The sequence below is a fragment of the Acinonyx jubatus genome, chromosome A3 (assembly GCF_027475565.1).
Source record: "Acinonyx jubatus isolate Ajub_Pintada_27869175 chromosome A3, VMU_Ajub_asm_v1.0, whole genome shotgun sequence".
In the NCBI taxonomy this organism is placed as follows: Eukaryota; Metazoa; Chordata; class Mammalia; order Carnivora; family Felidae; genus Acinonyx; species Acinonyx jubatus.
The window spans coordinates 111,670,707-111,684,072 of record NC_069388.1 but is presented as its reverse complement, the minus strand read 5'-3'; the positions used below and the strand labels follow the sequence as shown (position 1 = coordinate 111,684,072).

Genomic DNA, 13,366 nt, shown 5'->3' with positions numbered 1-13,366 from the left:
ATCTTGTGGTTTGTGAGTTCAAGCCCCACGTCAGGCTCTGTGCTGTCAGCTTGAAGCCTGGAGCCTGCTTCAGATTCTGTGTCTCCCTCTCTCTTTGCCGCTCCCCCACTCATGCTCGCTCGCTCTCTCTCTCTCTCTCTCTCAGTAATAAATAAACATTAAAAAAAATTAAAAAAAAACAAAGAGCTATAATAATAGTGACATTCGTGGAACACTCATTCTTTTTTAAGTTTATTTTTATTTATTTTGGTAGAGATATAGAGAGAAAGTGGGGGAGTGGCAGAGAGAGAGGGAGACAGAATACCAAGCAGGCTGCACCGATGTGGGGCTCGAACTCATGAACTGTGAGATCCTGATCCGAGCTGAAGTCTAGAATCCATCTCTTAGCTGACAGCCCCCCAAGCGCCCCTAGAACACTCATTCTATGCCAGGCACTCTCTGTAGGTCTCAGAAGAGAGAAGGATTATGGTCCTGGTTCAGGAACACTTCTGAGAGAATGTTGGACTCAAGCTAAAATTTGAAGAATGGGTAGATGGACAGAGGAAAGCCTCTCAGGCAAGAGAAATGTGATCATATGCAGAACAAGTAAACTATACCAACTATAGATTATAGTGAGGTCTCTAGGGAGAGGGAAGGGTGGCGTCAAATGGCAGTGTGTTCCGATGATTGGACTAACAAGTTGAGACTATCCTGTTGGCAGTAGGAAGCCAGAGATTTCGGGGGGGGGGGGGGAGGGAAGTTCATGAAGAAAGAAGCTTTTGGGGAAGATTTATCTGGTGGCAGTGTGAGACAGACTAGAGAGGAAACTGGGGGCTGGGAACCCAATCAGGAGACAGCTGTTGTAACAGTCCAGGCAGGAGATAACTAGCCTGGAAAAAGAAGGGGCCGATGCCAGTTTATAAAGGGGACAACCAAATGGCCTTATTGACTGGCTACAGAAAGCCAAGGAAAGGGAAGAGACAGGGTTGCTGTTGCCAGAGTTTACTAGTAAGTGAAGGAAAGGATGGATCTATTTCCATTTTCATTTGGCCTTGTTTTCAAGCTTAATTTTTCTTTGTGGATTCACAAGACACTTCTGAAGATTTCATTAAATCCACATTACATAGAGATCATGAAATGCTTCTGCTGCCCTTGGAAGACAAACTACATAAATAAAGTACTGTTTTTTCTACCGCTGTCTTCGGAAAATAATACTATGTTCTTGATTGCAACTGATTGTGTTAAAATTCCCTGGGGACCCTTTTGGTTTAAAGCAAGGGCAGGGGAAATCCCTGTCATAGTTGTAGCGTGATCTCAGTAGTTTTTTCTGGTAACCCTGATAATTTTGTATGTAGTGAGGCTCTTGTATGTACCTTCTCTTCAGCCCACTAGCCCTGAGCATTCCTCTTTTTCTCGTAGGGGTTCCTCACATTGTTTGACTTCTTTTGGACACTTTCTTGTCTTCCTGCACCTCCGTAAATAGGTTTTTGTGTAAAAGTGGGGTCGTAAGGTCAGAGGTGAATCACTGCTTTATTGTTGCCTTTTTGCTCTTTCCTTTCTTTGCTGCTGTTCCAGACGTAGCTCATTTTTGACTCATGAGATTGTTACTTCAGGGGTAAATTATGACCGCTCCTCTCAAAAGAATTGTATCCATGCCTAAAAGGAACCCTTCAAACCATGTCATCTGCCCCTTTCCTCTCTTGGGGTTCTTCACTAATGTGCTCTTTTTGCTGTTTCATCTGGTTCCCTAGACGTCATGTCCTTTGGGAAAATCTTCCATCTTTCTGTATAACTTGAAAAAAAATATTTTTTATGTTTATTCATTTTTTTTTTCTTTGAGAGAGAGCGTGAGTGGGGGAGGGGGAGAGGGAGGGAGGGAGGGAGAGAGAGGGAGAGAGAAAGACATAGAATCCAAAGTAGGATCCAGGCTATGAGCTGCCAGCACAGAGCCCGACGTGGGGCTCGAACTCATAGACCATGAGATCATGACCTGAGCTGAAGTCGGACGCTTAACTGACTGAGCCACCCAGGCGCCCCTGTATAACTTTTACAGTGCCATGTCACAACCACTCTGGGCTTAATAAGTGAATCCTGAACTGAAGATCTTTGTGAAGAGGCCATACTTACTAGAAAAGAATTCATAGCAAAAACGTTGAGACCTGGAAATTGAGGTTAGAGGACCAGAAGACATGCAGGAGAAGGGATAATCCTCCTGCCTAGGTTGCTACCTGTTGAGTTCTTTTCCGGCAAGATGACCTCACCCAGCCCCACACGGATGGGAGAACCCCAGGCGTGGTCCGCCACTGTTGAAGGCAGTTGCTGCCACATGGGAGGTGGGCTCTGGGAGTAGAACAGAGAAAGGAAAAAAGACACATACACACATACACACATCCTCCCCAAACAGTTTAAGGCTGAATTTGAAGAAGTGTTACAGCAAGGGTACCTTCATTTTTAACTATGAAGGTTAGTGGTCCAAGAGATAAGCCAGTCAGTCTGTTCCATAACACCTCTAGGTAAATTGTTATGACATGGCCATACTTCTTTTCAAATGCTTCAGGGAGTGATTCTCAGGGCAGTGGCCTGGGATGACCAGAAGAACCTCCATTATCCCTTCCAGAATTTGCCTTGAAGTCATCAAGGAGGAGATGCCTTGTTGAAACACTGTGGGGCTCAGCAAGGAAAGGGAGGTGGACCTTGTAGTCTTAAATGAACAAACTCAAAATGGCTTTGGAAAAGGAGATTGGTAGCATACATTTGAAGGAGGTTACTGTAACTGTCCAGTAAAACATTTATGATCCATAAAGGAACCAGAGTGTTATCCAGCCAGGAGAGTAAAGCCTAAGAATCTTTTTGTTGGATGAGATGTTTAACATTTCCAATAGGTGAAATGAAGTTCTGTTGATTTCCTTGTCAGTATCAAGTTTTTAATAGTCTTTTTCTCTTTTCTGAAGTGGCTTATATAAGACAAGGATTACTTTATGGTTTGCTATACCGTTTCTGTAAAACTGCCTAGCCCTTTTTTTTAACTTTAATTGATTTATTTGGCTATTTCTGTAGCTCATCTTTATTTGTTCATAGCATTCTCTTTATGATTTTTTTTCAAAAAATTATTAATCTTATTTGTGCCATTTTCTTTTATTCTAAATGGAATTTAGTTAGACATTTGTCTGTTTTACTTTATTTTTTTCAAAGGGCCAGCTTTTGGTTTTGTTAATCATTTCTACTTTTGTTTTTTGTTTTGTTTTGTTTTGTTTTAAAGATTTTATTTTTAAGTAATCTCTACACCCAATGTGGGGCTCAAACTCACAACATCGAAATCGAGACTCACATGCTCCACCAACTGAGCCAGCCAGGTGCCCTCTGGTTTTTCTTTATATTTACTTTCTTATTATTTTCTTCTTTCTTAAGTTTATTTGGTATTTTCTACCATATTAAGTTGAATGTTTTCACTAATTATGTCATTTTTTGTAATAAATGCATTTAAGATCTTAAATTTCCTGCTACATACTGCTTCAGCTATATCCTGCAGATGGTGATAAATAGTAATTTTCATTAAGTTCAAAGTATTTTGTACTTTCTTGATGAATTTTTAAAAAACTATTTTTGAGAGAGAGAGAGGCAGAGAGAGAGACAGCACGTGTGAGGGAGGGGCAGAGAGAGAGAGGGAGACCTAGAATCCAAAGCAGGCTCCAGGCTCCAGGCTCCGAGTTGTCAGCACAAAGCCAGATGCAGGACTTGAACTCACAAACTGTGAGATCATGACCTGAGCCAAAGTCGGATGCTTAACTGACTGAGCCACCCAGGAGCTCCTTGATGATTTATTTTTGACAGAAGTGACCCCAATGGTGGGGCGAACTCACAAACCTCGAGATCATGACCTGACCCAAAGTCAGACACTTAACCGACTGAGGCATCCAGGCACCCGTGAATATTTTGTACTTTCTGATACGAGTTTCTTTTTCCCCTTGCTGTGGTTTCCTTTTTTATTAGACGTGCATCGTTAAGTTTCCAGGCATATATTTTTTAAGCTATTTAGTATTGATTTCTTATTTAATTTCAGAAAATATAGTCTGTATACTTTCAGTTTCACTTTTTTTACACAAACAACTAGTAATTGTTGTTCTCAATAATAGTTAAATGTAATGACATATTTCATCACTTTCTTTTCTCACCATTGATCATTTATTGTATCCCTTTCTTTCTGGCTGAATTCCCTTTTATTTTTGTAAGAGAAGGTCCTTTAGTGGTTCTTATAAGATAGGGGCAGAAGGTGTAAACTTTCTTAGTCTTTGTACATCTGAAAGTGTTTGATTTTGCACTTATTTTTGAGTGGTAAATTCAGCTGGTTGTAAAATTTGGGGCATGACAATTATTTTCATGTAGTGCTTTATTCTGTTGTCTTCTACATCTTTTGTTGCTAATGAAATATCTGCTATTCTCTCATTGTCATGCTTTTTTAGGTTTTAGGATTATCTTTTTAAATTTTTCCTTAATTTTTTAGTTTTTTTTTTAATTTTTATTTTAGAGAGAGAGAGAGCATACAAGCAGGGGAGAGGGACAGAGGGAGAGAGAGAGAATCTTAAGCGGGCTCCACGCTCAGTGTGGAGCCTGATGTGAGGGTCCATCTCATGACCCTGGGATCATGACCCGAGCTGAAATCAAGAGTCCAATGCTCAATTGACTGAGCTACCCAGGCGCCCCTGGAGTTATCTTTATGTTTTGAAATTTTGTACAGTATACCTAGGTGTTGGTTTATCTTTATTTATAATGTTCGGTACAAAAGTATACTTTTGATCATAGAATTTAGGTCTTTGTTCAGTTCTGGAAAATTCTCAACTATTATCTTTTCGAATATTGTGTCCTGACATTTTCTGCATCTGTTTACTCTGCCATGTCTATCAAATGTATATTTGAACCTTACATCTCATTCTTTCTTCTCTTTATTACTCTTTTATTTTTTAATCTGAATTCCATGTAGATTTCTCACTGTTGTCTTCCAGTTAGTTCATCAGTTCTCTCTTTGTGTACTTTCTAGTTTTTTGTCAGCTATTGAGGGTTTTTTAAATTTGTTTTAATGTCTCTTTCAATTCCAAATTTCCAGTTGCTTTTTATTTACATCTCCCTTTCCTTGTTGCATTTCTACCTGTTTTGTTTTGCAATTTCTTGCTCCTTTTAAATTAAAGAAAATTTGTAGGCCAATTTGAGGTGGTTTGAGGTTGTTTGGGTCTCAAATTCTGTCTACTAACATGAATGACTAAGGACTGACAGAAAGTCCACATTAACATTTTATACATTAAGTTACATAGTTTATTTAGGTATGATTATTCATTATTATTCTCTTTAAAATCTGGTCTTTAATAGAGTAAAAGCTTTTAGGACTTTACAAGAAGCCCTCAAGTGCAACTATGAACATTGGCAAATCTGGGAAAACTACATTCTCACTAGCACTGATGTTGGGGAATTTTCAGAAGCCATTAAAGCTTATCACCGGCTCTTGGACTTACGAGACAAATACAAAGATGTTCAGGTAAGACATTCATATTTTGACTTTTCAACTTGTGATTGATGGTAATGCTTGATTATATGATTGTGATATTGAGTAAATATGTATTTGGTTTTGGTTCTGGTTTCTGGCACAGAGCTCCAAAAACCTTCGGAATTTCCTAAGTGATGACAGCCATAAAGGTGTCTTTTGTTGAGTTAATGAGGTGACTTTTGGAAAGCACCTTAAGGATGGGGTTGGTTGCCAGGGAGCAGTCATGTGATTAGAGGGTTGGGACTTTTAGTCCCATAACCTCCATTCCCCCTTTCTCCATGACCTCCTAGGAGGGAAGAGGGTTTGGAGATTGAACTCAATCACCAATGGCCAGTGATTTAATCAATTTGTCTTTGTGATTAAGTTCCTGTAAAAACCCAGAAGTACATGGTTTGAAGAGCTTCTGGCTTGGTGAACACATGGAGGTGCAGGGAGAATGGTACACCCTGAGAGAGCATGGAAGCACCATGCCTTTTCCCACATATTTTGCCCTACGCATCTCTTCCATCTGGCTGTTTCTGAGTTGCATCTTTTCAAAATAAACCAGTAATCTAGTAAGTAAAATGTTTCTTGGAGTTCTTTGAACTGCTCTAACAAACTAACCCAACCCAAGGAGGGCATTGTTGAAACCACTTATAAAGCACAGGTGATGACCGAGACTTGGAACTGGCATTGGAGGTGGGGAGCAGGAGGGGTCGGCGCTTGTATAGGACTCAGACCTTAATCTGTGGGATCTGCTGTTCTCTCCAGGTAGATTGTGTCAGAATTGAGTTTGTAGTGTGGGGAACTCCCCGGCCTACACGCATGTGTGCACATGTGCGTGCATGTGCGCACGTACGCACACACGTCAGGATTGGTGACCAGAATCATCTGAATGATATAAACTGTTTCCTTGGCTATACATAGGAAAATTGTGTTGAACACATGTAACGTATAAAACGAGTGTTTTTCCTCTAGCTGAATATTCTTCATTACGTATTCTGGCATTCCAGTGTCAAATATGTTTGTTCAGTCACAGACTGAATGTTACCGTGACTCAGTTAAGGAAATCTGTTATGTGGTTTATGTATATACAGTGGGCTTGCAGAAATGAAATAGAATGATGTTTGTGTGATTTACTGCTTTGGTTATCTCAGTGTAATAGCTGGAGCAAGTCCCATTCTCATTTGTTCCCTCATTGGACAAGCATTTACTGCCCACTTGCAGATGTTTTGAACAATATAGAAATGAAGCCTAACATTTTCTTTGCAGTGTTTAGTGAAATTGTCCTCTTAGTGAGATGCAGTCAGAATGGTTGACTCTAACACTGTACAAAAAACACTAGATCCTTTCAGAAAATATGGGAAACTTGAAGCCACTGGGTTTGTCACCCAGCAAGATGACATATACAAGATCTTGTGGTTTAATTGTAGGTCAAGACTGTATAAAGACAGGGCTGTGCAGGAGCCTGTGGGTTACAAAGTCAGGGGGCTTGAAAATACAACACTTTGCATGAATCGGTACATGCTATTTAAAATGTTGAAGCTGGAATTATGAAAAAACCAGAAGTAACTTCTAATGTGTGATAATACCTCTCTATTTTTATGACCTATTATCTGTACTCCAGCTGTTCTGAAATTTACCTTATACGGGCCCTGTCTTATAGCCCCAGCCCTTGATGTATGCATGGTCTCGCAAGCTCAGCCAAGTTCCTTTAAGGCTCAGGTTCTAGGCCGTTCACTTGAAAGGTCTTTTGGCTTTGAGTAGAAACATACCTACTTCCAGGATGTATGTCAACCCCTTTGAAATAGTTTTCTTCTTCTTACACTTTTTTTTGTCCTTGCTAAATATTGTACACTGACCTTCAATTATAGAAAGAAGGGACTTGAATTTTATGGATCAACTGAAATGTGAATGGAGGCATGGCAGAATGTTCCATCCTGGAGAGGAATGGAGCCCTAGCAAATCTGTTTGCATGGTTTCCTGGCAGCCTAATATGTGTCCTGTTGACAGAGCTGACATTCTCTGTTGAGGCAGCTCTTTTTCTTCTACACTTAGCCTGTTGATAAAGGGCACCGATGAGGCTGTGAACAGATCTCGATATGTCACCAAACCACTGGGATGGGGCAGAGATTCCAAAGTACTTATCTCTGGTTTACTTCAACTGTAATTTTTTCAAAGATCTTTCTTCACTAGAAAGCATTGTGTAAGCTGTTCCTAAAATCTCAGGGAGAAGGTAAATAATTTACATTGGTATTTCATTCCAATTTATACTTGAAATAAATTCTGTGTGTTTTTTCTTTCACATTAAAAACTGTGCATCAAACATTCAAATCCAACACTCCTCATTTAGACACCACCGCTGGCTCAATTCCAGCATTCTTTAGAATTACAAACTGTCAGAGCAGGAAGGGCCTATAGAGCAGTCCTGTGGGCTCGGCGGGATAAACCACCATGGGTTGGAAAGGAGCGTGAAGCCCTGCTCCTGCCTGGACTAGAAGGGTTGCTTCTCCGGTTGTCAGCCTGGTCTCCTGTCCTGCTGCTGTTGCGCTGGAGATGTCACGTCTCCCTGAATTGTCTTAGAATTGGCTCCTTGGCCAGTCCGATGCCATTAATCTTCCATCACGTGCCTCCAACTTCTAACTGATCTGCTTTTCTTTTGGATGCAAGTGGGATTTCCCTTCCAAATCCATATTTTAACTCATGGCAATCCTTCATATCTGCTAAGGATTGTAGTAATTGACTTACCAGACTGGCTTTCTGGATTTTCCCGAGAAAATCCTGATCACTCGTCTATGCTCGGCACCCTTGGAGTTGGTTTTATGTAACGAGCCCAACTGGCTAGGTCTAGGCCAGTCTCCTTCTGTGAGAGATGGACTTGGGTGGGTTATGGTACCTAAGCATCGAAGTGAGGGGTACTTTTCTCTTTTATCTCTCACTTATTTTCCTGTGCTTCCCAAGGCACATAACGCAGCTCAAAGTGGGACATGGTAGAGGAATAATAACTAACCTTTATTGGGGGCTTATTGTCAGACACCCTTTGAAGCACTTGACATGGATTAACTCAGTTCTCAGCACAGCCTTATGGGGTAGTTTTGTGTGTTGGACTCTGCAACATACGTATGTGTCTTCCCCCTTGTTTTAAGGGAACTAATGATAATCAAACAAAATAACTGTTCAAAAATTGTTCTCAAAAGCTGTTACTTCCACCTCATAAAGAGTTATCGAGTCACCAGGATATTGCTAATTTTCGTTGACTTAGGTGTATCAGTATGCCAGATTGTCTAGCCCTCCCGTCCCTGGCAGGCCTGTATTCCGAAAGAAAGGCAAGACAAAAATGAAACAGTTGCTTTACTGACGATGACGATGTAGAGTAAAGTAGGTTCAGCCTTGATCATTCCAGTCTCCTGCAATTAAATTAGCCGGAAACTTGCTGGAGAATCTTACTTAAGTTTTTCTTCTGTCCCTACGGTTCCTCTACGACTCCTAGCCTAGGAATGTCCTTCTCTCTTCTCTCTTGGGAGGGAAAAAATTCTTGCACATGTCTAGAGTAATACTGCTGTATTTGAGTATGGGTAACAGTGTGGGGAGAGAGGTGACATTTAGAATAATATACTGGTAGTCACAGTAGCAAATACCAAGGAGAAAACTGGCAAAAATAATCTGAGTTTAGTTAGTCGATTCTGAAGATAAAACTTTCAGTTGTTGATTTGGCTTGTTGTATACTGAATCCAGTTCATTGGAATTGTAAGAATACACGCTCATAAATCTTTCGGGAACCTCCTGTAAGAAAGAATAAAGAGACTCACATAATAGTTTTTTATTCTGGGGAATTCTGGGCAATTCTCAGTCAATACCATTCATTTTGAAGTAAAAATGTATTCTTCTTAAGTTTTTACTGAAGAATTAAAGAAGAAACAAAGCTTAATGTATAACAAAGGATTACTTTTTTTCCCCTTCAAGTTAACTAGCCTCAATTCTGAATGCGTAGAAATACATTTTGAACATTTTTCAGAAAAGGAAAAAAAAAAGTCTTAAAAAAAAAAAAACCTGAAACTTTTCCTGACACAAATTGAGATGCTTTAAAAAAATTTTTTTTTTTAATTTTTATTTATTTTGGAGAGACAGATCAAGATAGAGTGTGAGCAGGGGAGGGGCAGAGAGAGAGGGAAACACAGAATCTGCAGCAGGTTCCAGGCTCTAAGCTGTCAGCACAGAGCCTGACACAGGGCTCGAACTCACGAACCATGAGATCATGACCTGAGCCAAAGTCAGCCACTTAACTGATGGAGCCACCCAGGCACCCGTGAGATGCTTTGATTGAACTTTTATCTTAGATTTTTCAAACATACTTTGGTGATCGTGGAGCTTTTCACTCCTTCCAGCAAATCTAATTATTAGGAATTTGTACCCATGGAAAAATCATGTTCTGAGTTTCATTTAAAATATTCTAATCCTGAATTTAAGTGAAAATCTTTTGGCTTTCTGGAGAAAATTATTAGCATTTAGTTTAAATTTATGGCCAGCTAAACAACAAGGCAAGGATATGGAGAAAAAAGACCCCTCGTGCACTGTTGGTGGGAATGCAAACTGGTGCAGCCACTGTGGAAAACAGTATGGAGGTTCTTCAAAAAAGTTTAAAAAAAGAGGGGCGCCTGGGTGGCTCAGTCGGTTAAGCGTCTGACTTCAGCTCAGGGCACGATCTCGCGGTTCGTGGGTTTGAGCCCCACACTGGGCTGTGTGCTGACAGCTCAGAGCTTGGAGCTTGCGTCAGATTCTGTGTCTCCCCCTTTCTTTGACCCTCCCCTGCTCGCACTCTGTCTCTCTCTCTCAAAAATAAATAAACATAAAAAAAAAAGTTTAAAAAAGAACTAGCCTACGATCCAGTTATCACACTACCAGGTATTTACCCTCCCTAAGAATACGAAAATGCTGATTTGAATGGATACATGCAGCAATGTTTATTGCAACGTTATTTACAACAGCTAAATTATGGAAGCAACCCAAGTGTCCATCAATAGATGAATGGGTAAAGAAGATGTGGTGTATATATATAGAATGGAGTACTACTCAGCCATAAAAAGAATGAAATCTTGCCATTTGCAGCAACATGGATGGAGCTAGAATGTATTATGCTCAGTGAAACAAGCCAGTCACAGAAAGACAAATACCGTATGATTTCACTCATTGTTCACAAAACAACTGAACAAAGGGAAAAAAGAGAGACAAATAAAAAAACACTCTTACCTATAGAGAACGAACCAATGGTTAGGAGAGGTGAGGTGGGTGGGAGGATGGGTGAAATAGAGGAAGGGGATTAAGAGCACACTTATCCGTGATGAGCACTGTAACATATGAGGCTGTTGAATCATTGTATTGTACACCTGAAACTGTGTAACACTGTATGTTAATCACACTGGAATTAAAGTAAGTTTTAAATAATTTGAGGCCAGCTGATATTTTATCTCTTTTCCTCTAATTCTTCCTTTGTTCCTCAAATTCAGAATATGAAACACAACTCCTAATGTACAGTAGTATTTCATCTGTATATGAAAATTTCAATGAGTTTGAAATTAGTTCCTATAAAAGTTCACTGTTTTTAGAAACAATTAATGGCAGCTTTGGGCTTCCTGAGACTTCCCTCCTGTAGCCCCACTGCCACACACAGGAGCACCAAGAACCGTGCATATTGTGAGAAATATTGCTCATAAACAAAGCGCTTTGAGTTTTTATTCTTATTTTTTTTTAATGTTTATTTAATTTAGAGAGAGAGAGCATGTGCTTGTGCACACTTGGGCGGGGGAGGGGCAGAGAGATTGAGGGAGAGAGAGACTCCCAAGCAGGCTCTACTCTCTCAGCGCAAAGTCTGATGCAGGGTTCAATTACCGTGACCATGAGATCATGACGTGAGCCGAAATCAAGAGTCAGACGCTTAACAAACTGAGCCACCCAGCCACCCCTAAAGAAAGCACTTTGAATAACATTTTTGAAGATGTCAGATCTTAAAGCTGTTAACTTAATTTTTACATTTGGATTTGGAGACATATTCTTGAGAACGTAACATCTAGATATAAGGAGCAACTTGCTCAGGTCAGATTATCATCTGTAGCACTTTATAATGGAGAAATAGCCACAGTGAGATAATGTGTCAGGACCTGTTAATAGCTTTCCTTAGAAGTGCCTTGGAGTGCTGCTGGCAATGTTCATTGTCTGGCAGGTGTGGGTAGAATCACTCTGTAGTGATGTAATCATCATGGAAGGAAAGTTTTGATGGCTAGTGATGGGCTCAGTCATATATAGCTTCATAGAATATTTCTGACTGTCATCATGCTTTATTATAACCAGTCAGCGTGGACCAAGACAATTGATAGATTGTCTGGAATATTTTTATCTTGGCAAAAAAAATTTTGCTTATTTTGACTCTGCAAGTTTGGTAACAGGTGTCTTTCAAAAAAACTCTGATATTCTTATGTTTGACACTACTTGACCTTATTCTATTTTAGTTTGCTTTAAAACTTTTTTAATTTATTTTTTTCTATTTCTTTGTAAATGTGACTTGTCATTTAAATTGTTTCTGTTGCATATGTGTGTTCATGTGTAAATTTATACTCCTTTTAATACAGACACAGGGTAAGTTAGCTGCAAATTATTCTGTATTTTTCACTGTTTGTAATAAATGAAGGAGTTGTATCTGTATCTTTTCTCCTTTTTCTCTCTGTGCCCTAATTTTGACTAATGCATAAACTAGTAAAACTTAGGAATGCGTTTCTATCAGAGTACATATTTATATTCATGTATTTTGAATATATATTTTTAGTTACCATAAAGCAAAATTTCATATTCCTGCATAATTAGTCTCTTTTCAGTTTTCCAGGTATTTATTATTGTAAATAATGCCATCAGTACCCTTGTAGATAAAGCCTTGTGTATAGCCATACTTCTTTCCTCAGGGTAAATTCTAATGTTGATTTATTAGTTTTTTCTTTTTTCTTTTTTCTCCTCCTCTTTCTCCTTCTCTTCCTCCTCCTCCTTTTTTGATGACTGGGCCAATCATTTGGGAAAAGAATTTAAGTATTGCAGTATTACACCCCACTTGCTATTTATAAATGGAAGAGGAAAGGATTAACATATATTAAGTGCTTGCTATGTTTCTGGCACTTAACATGGGTTATCTGTTATAGGGCACTCAATATTTGAGGTGGATACTAAATATTTCCCATTTTACAGTGGATGAATATGAAACACAGGGAAGTTACATAAGTTGACCAGTCATGTAGCTAGTAGGATCCAAAGACAGGAATCACATTTAGGTATGCCTGTTTTTCTCCTTTGTGTCATATCTTGAAGTCCATGGGATGTCTTATGTTAAAAATCACATTTCCACATTATATTAGTGAGTATGTGAACTATACAGAACAAAGTTTTTTTAAATTGGGGTATAATTTACATATATTAAAATTTACAGATCTTGGGTGTTAGTTGATGCATTTGGATCATTTATATGTTCTTACATAACCACCACCCAAAACAGGTGTGGAACATTTTCGTCACCACAGATGTCCTTTTATGTCCCTTTCTAGTCAATTGTACCACCACCCTTTCCCCCCAAGCCAGGCAACTGCTTTCTGATTTCTGCAGCATGGTTCAATTTTGCTTTTTCTTAAATGTCAGATACAGAGAATCACGTACTGTGTGTTCTTGTATACTGATGTTCTTTGTGTGGATTTCCGTGTGGTGTTTTCTTTGGGAAGGGGGGAGGTGATGTTGATGTGCAGTGAGGCAGCTGGCCAGCCAAACAAATCCTGCAGCGAGTGGTGGCTAGGTATTACCTGAGAGAAAAGAGGGGAGGGAATGGATATATTTTGTACAAAT

At 39.5% G+C, this 13,366-nt stretch overlaps 1 protein-coding gene across 1 annotated transcript in view; it reads left to right on the top strand.

Annotated features, from left to right (window-relative positions):
• TTC27 (tetratricopeptide repeat domain 27) overlaps positions 1-13,366 on the top strand; it is a 185,463-nt gene that overhangs the window by 149,857 nt on the left and 22,240 nt on the right. The window contains exon 16 of the mRNA XM_015064214.3: positions 5,341-5,506. Within this exon, the coding sequence (XP_014919700.1) occupies positions 5,341-5,506 (166 nt within the window). The remainder of the gene's footprint in view (positions 1-5,340; positions 5,507-13,366) is intronic.